Source organism: Nematolebias whitei, chromosome 13, assembly GCF_014905685.2.
Source record: "Nematolebias whitei isolate Nwh7 chromosome 13, NemWhi1, whole genome shotgun sequence".
Classification (NCBI taxonomy): Eukaryota; Metazoa; Chordata; class Actinopteri; order Cyprinodontiformes; family Rivulidae; genus Nematolebias; species Nematolebias whitei.
The window spans coordinates 2,641,238-2,646,968 of record NC_056510.1 but is presented as its reverse complement, the minus strand read 5'-3'; the positions used below and the strand labels follow the sequence as shown (position 1 = coordinate 2,646,968).

The window sequence follows — 5,731 nt, the reverse complement described above, 5'->3', positions numbered from 1 at the left end:
ATACAACGAGACATGCAGTGAGACATTCAGAGAGACATGCAGAGAGACATGCAGAGAGCCATACAGTTAGACATACAGTGCACATGTAGGTCTGCTGACAAACCTCACTGCTCAGTGTCCATTTCTTAAAAAGCAGTTGTGGACAATTTCAGCCTTATTATTGAGAGGTTTGATCCCACCAGAGCTGAATGTTCTCCAACATCTTGCAGAAATTAAAACACCATGACCTGCTCAGTGTGGCCTGTTTAGCCTGTATCAAGCAACTCCAGAACCAAGCTGAAACAGACTGCAGCCTGTCCTGAGAATTGCTTCTGTAGGTGAGTCAATACCAGCTGCCCCGCAAACGACATGGGGTCATGAGCTGATGTTGCCAGAACAGAACGAGGTGATTTCTACAGGAACCTTCTGATTCAGGCTGAGGTTAGAGAAGGTCTGTTAAATCCCACTTTACCACAGCTAAATATAGCAGACCAGTAGTTATGAGCTAAAGTTTGCAAAACAGTGTCTGAAGCTGAAAATGAAGCAAGTACGCCAAGTAGATTTGAAGTAGCTCAATATTTCTTAAGGATGTGATGTGGTCTCCATTTATGTGGAAGAGGATTAGAGAAACGGTAAAAATAATAATTTTGTGGGAGAGTGGTTGCGCAGAGGTTAGAGAGGTGGACCTGCGATCAGAAGATCGCCGGTTCACGCCCCGGTACCGACAACATCATAACTGTGGGTGGGGTAGGTGAAGCACCCACACTTGCCCCCACCCTCATTCACCCCACTCTGGGCCCCTGAGCAAGGCCCTTAACCCCCATCATCTGCTCCCTAAACAGGTCTCTCTTGAAAATGAGTTCTCGTGGCTCAATGAGACTACCTGGATAAATAAAGGGTAAAAAAAATAAATAATAATAATTATCTGAATTCTGAGATTAAAGTCAGAATTTAAAAAAACATGCAGTACATTTTTACCAATGTGGTCCTAATCCATTCAGTGGCCATCCATTCATCCATTATCTTCCACTTGTTTTGGACTCAGGTCTCGGGGGCAGCAGCTTGAGCAGGGAGGTCCAGACATCTCTGTCCACAGCCTCTTCCAGCTCTTCTTAGAGGACTCCAAGGTGTTCCCATGCCAGCTGAGAGACGTAGTCTCTCCATTGTGTCCTTGGTCTTCCCTGGTGTCTCCTCCCAGTCTGACATGCCCGAAGCACCTCCCTAGGGAGGAACCCAGGGAGCAGCCTTACCAGATGCCCAAACCACCTCAAATGGCTCCTCTTGATGTGGAGGAGCAACAGTTCTACTCCAAGTCTCTCCTGGAGAACTTATCTCCTTGCCCTATCTCCAAATCTCAGACCATGGTCCTCAGTCAGAAAAGGGTGGATTGCTCTCTTCAAGTTGAGGGTGAGGTTCTGCCTCAAGTGGAGGAGTTCAAGTATCTCTGGGTCTTGCTCACAAGTGAGGGAAGAAATGAGCGTGAGAATGACAGATGGATTGGTGCAGTGTACGCAGTATTGTAGACTCTGCACCAGTTCGTTGTGGTGAAGAGGGAGCTGAGCTGTGAGACAAAGCTCTCTGTTTACCAGTCAGTATATATTCCTACCCTCACCTATGGTCATAAACTCTGGGTAGTGACTGAAAATATGAGATTGTGGAGAAAAGCGGTTGAAATGAGTTTCCTCTGCAGGGTAGTTGGACTCTTCTTAGAGGTGCTGATTCTCATCCCGGCCGCTTCACACTTGGCTGTGAACTGTTTCAGTGAGAGCTGAAGATCAAGGCACGATGACGCCAACAGGATCACATCATCTGCAAAGAGCAGAGATGAATCCTGAGACCACCAAACATGACTCCTTCTGCCCCCTGACTACACCCAGAAATTCTGTCCATAAACGTTATGAACAGAATCTGTGACAATGGGCAGCCCTGGTGGAGTTCCATTCTCACCCTGAAGGGGTCCGACTTACTACCGGCAATGTGACCCAAACTCTTGCACCACTTGTATAGAGATTGAACAGCCGTAACAACGGACCCCCAATCCAATACTCATGGAGCACCCCCCCCACAGTGCATGTTCAGGAACATGTTGAAAGCCTTCTTCAAGTCCACAAAACACATGTAGACTGGATGGGCATACTCCCATGACCCCTCGAGGACCCTAGTGAGGATAAAGAGTGATCCAGTGTTCCATGGTCAGGACGGAACCCACGTTATTCCTCCTGGATCTGAGGTTCGACCAACGATCTGACTCGTTTCTCCAGTACCCCTGAATAGCCCTTTCCAGTGAGGCTAAGGAGAGTGATGCCCCTGTAATTAGAACACACCCTCTGAGCCCGGTCCCCCTTTTTGAAGAGGGGAACCACCACCCCAGTCTGCCAATCCAGTGGCACTGCCCCCAATGTCCATGCAATGTTGCAAAGGCGTGTCAACCAAGACAGCCCCACAATATCCAGAGCCTTAAGGAAATCAGGGTGAATCTCATCCACCGCCGGAGCCCTGCTGCCACGGAGCTTTTTAACTACCTCAACAACCTCAACCATGGTTATGGACAGACCAACCCCAAAGTCTCCTACCTCTGCTTCCTCCATGGAAGATGTGCCGGTGGGATTGAGAAGGTCTGAGAAGTATTCCTTCCACCTATTGATGACATCACTGGTTGAGGTCAACAGCATCCCACCCTCACTGAACACAGGGTTAGTAAAGTGCTGCTCTCCCCTTCTCAGCTGCCTGATGGTTTGCCAGAATCTCCTCGGAGCCGACCGAGTCTCTATCCAAGGTCTCACCGAACTCCTCCCACATCCGAGCTTTTATCTCAGCAACAGCCAAGGCTGCGGACTGCTTGGACATCCGGTACTCCTCAGCTGCCTCTGGAGTCCCACCAGCCAACAAGGCCCGATAGCACTCTTTCTTCAGCTTGACAGCCTCCCTAAATAAAGTAAATAAAGTAATTTATTTAAAAAGTTTATAAAATTACAAAAACCAGAAGTCATAGTTGTGATGTCCAGAAATGTCCAGAAAGTTTGGACACAAGTGGTTACAAAAACTCAGCATGTTGAAGTAGTTGGTCCAAAATTTGAAACTATAGTCAAGAAGAAATGTTGTGAATGTGCACGCTGGCTCAGCATTTATTCAACAAATAAACAAAAAATTACTTTGTTTTTAAAAATGAACCTGGATGGAACGTTGTCAGCTCTGTTTTGTGACACATTTTATTCTTCAGGAAGAGATGAAACAGAAACAGATGTTAAAGAGACAAACGGCAGATGTTGATGAAATGTTTTGTGTGACGTTCTTCTCCAGGTGAGCAGCGCAGCGGACTGCCTGGCCTTCATGCAGGGCGGGTGTGAGCTGAAGAAGATCCGGCCCAACTCCAGGATCTACTGTCGTTTCTACACCTTGGACGTAGACCTGAGTTGTCTTCGCTGGGAGCCTTCGAAGAAGGATACGGACCGGGCTCGGCTGGATGTCTCCAGCATCCGGGAGGTCCGCACCGGAAAGAGCACCGAGACGTTCCTCCACAACAACCCTCTGTCTGAACAACTGGCCGAGGAAGCCGCCTTCTCCATTATTCATGGGGATGAGTACCAGGTAACCAGCCCGCTTCGTTAAAAAGTGTAGAAACGTCACCTTCCTTCACTAATTATCCATGTCTCCCTGCAGTCTTTGGACTTGGTTGCGTTGTCGGCGGATGTGGCTAACATCTGGGTGACGGGCCTGCGCTACCTTCTTGCCCACCCTTCAATCATCGGAGGTGCTGGGGGAGGTGGTGCAGGAGGAGGGCCAGGCGATGGAGGAGGTGTGTCGGTGGAAGGCAGCCTTGGGAGCAAGATGAGGAGCGAGTGGCTGGCAGCAGAGTTTGCACAGGTAGATGAAGACGGGTATGGGATCGTGACGGAGGACGTGGCCGTGGCTACGATCTGCGAACTGTGCCCCGGCATCAAGGAGGCCAAGGTACACTCGCTTCTACGCTTTATGATGCAAGTGTGCGCTTACTGGTTGTGTCAGAGTAAAATGGAACAGGCACAAGCAGTTTCTGAAATGGTGTGAACCCATTTCTCTGAACTCAACAGATTTTCACATTAATTTACTTTTTTGTATAATTTAAATTATTTTAGTTTTTTTTTCCTGCCATACCAAACAGCTGTTTAAAGAGAACAAGCAGTCCGCCAGTGTCCCCCATGACCGAGGGGTTTGAACCGTGAAGGTTTGTAGTTTTGGAGATGAGCGTTCTTGTGGACTGGAACTGAACGGGGTAGAAGAGTAAACCTAAATGTTTTTGGTGCAAGATGTTCAAAGAGGAGGAGTTAAACTGTGGAGAACAGAAGAAAGTGTTTTAAATTTATTTTTTGCTTGTCTGAGGCAGCACAGAGTGATGGATCCTGCAGAGTGGAGGGAGCCATTTTATCCAGCAGCAGGAGCAATGGTGGAGCCAGGGGGGGTCAGTGGTGGCCGTGGCCCTCATAGATAAATCTTCAGGCACCCAGTCATATAAGGAAACTATAAATGTTTTTGATTATTATTTATCATTAGACCTTTCAGCTGCTGGCACGTTGTGTGTTAGCTCTGTGGTGGAGGGTCTTCAGGTGTTGTGGGCCGGCATCATGACAGGAGCTCTGCAGCTTCTCTGTGTTTGTAAAGCAGAATTTGAAATGAACCTTGCTCTGCACAACACACAAACGAAGCGTGTTTCTGGACTCAGGCATGTGAAGATAACTGGCAGGGACTTTTTTTGTGAGATGATATCGTTGAGGATTGCTGCGTGCTCGGGCAGAGTGGAGATGAAATGATAAAGACGAGAGGAAAAAGACAGAGAACATGTTGAGAGAAGTTTAAAGAAGGGTGAGGTTATAAATCACAGAGCAGCTCTTTAATGGTCCACCTAAACTGACAGGTTTTAATATGAGCAGCAGCCAGTTAGCCAAAGCTGCAGAGCTTACAGCTCAGGTGGGACAATCTGTCCACAGGACAACTATAAGTCCACCTATCTGTCCTCTACGGGAGACTGGAAGAAGAAAGTCCCCGTTGGACTAAATCCAGAAGTGCTGTTTGGAGTTTAGTCAAAGCCAGGTCCAGTGCTCAGATCAGAGCAGAACTGAACCTTTGGCCTGAATGCAAAGTGTTAAAACTCTGCATGTCCCCCAGAACCAGCATGGTGGTGGCAGCACCATGGTGCGGGGAGGCTTTTCTTCAGCAGAAACCATGAAGCTGTTCAGAGTTCAGACATAAATCTAACAGGAACTGTAACAAAAGCTGCTTTTAAAAAGTGTTGACTCAGAGGGGCTGAATACAAATACACTTTACAGATTTTTATTAATTTATTTTAAAAGAGCTGACCTTCTTTTGAGCATTAAAGTCCTCTCCCCTGCCACTTTTTAAATCACGTCTTCAATCCGTCTCTTCTGCTTGACTGATGACGTCATCTTGGATGCTGACATTTTAATTTATTTTGTTTGAATTTATGTGTTCGTATTTGGTTTTATTATTGGGCTGTTTTTAGTTTTTATTATTGCACTCTGTTGCAGAGCGGACAGGGGGAATGGAAACACCCCCCGTCTGTTCGTGCACGTTGTGAGCATGAAAACTTGAAAGATGAGTGAGGTGCCGACTTGGTGTGTGGCTGCGTTGAGACAGAAGGAAGGTCACCGTTGAAAATTGGATTGCCATGTCAATATCCAAGATATACATATATATATATATATGTATATATCTATATATATATATATATATAAATGGAAAAATAAGTATATATATG

The 5,731-nt window shown here is 46.8% G+C and overlaps 1 protein-coding gene across 1 annotated transcript in view; it reads left to right on the top strand.

The window, feature by feature from the left end:
* plcl1 (phospholipase C like 1) overlaps positions 1-5,731 on the top strand; it is a 94,583-nt gene that overhangs the window by 64,122 nt on the left and 24,730 nt on the right. Inside the window, exons 3-4 of the mRNA XM_037687140.1 lie at positions 3,280-3,567; positions 3,640-3,930. Of these exons, the coding sequence (XP_037543068.1) occupies positions 3,280-3,567; positions 3,640-3,930 (579 nt within the window). The remainder of the gene's footprint in view (positions 1-3,279; positions 3,568-3,639; positions 3,931-5,731) is intronic.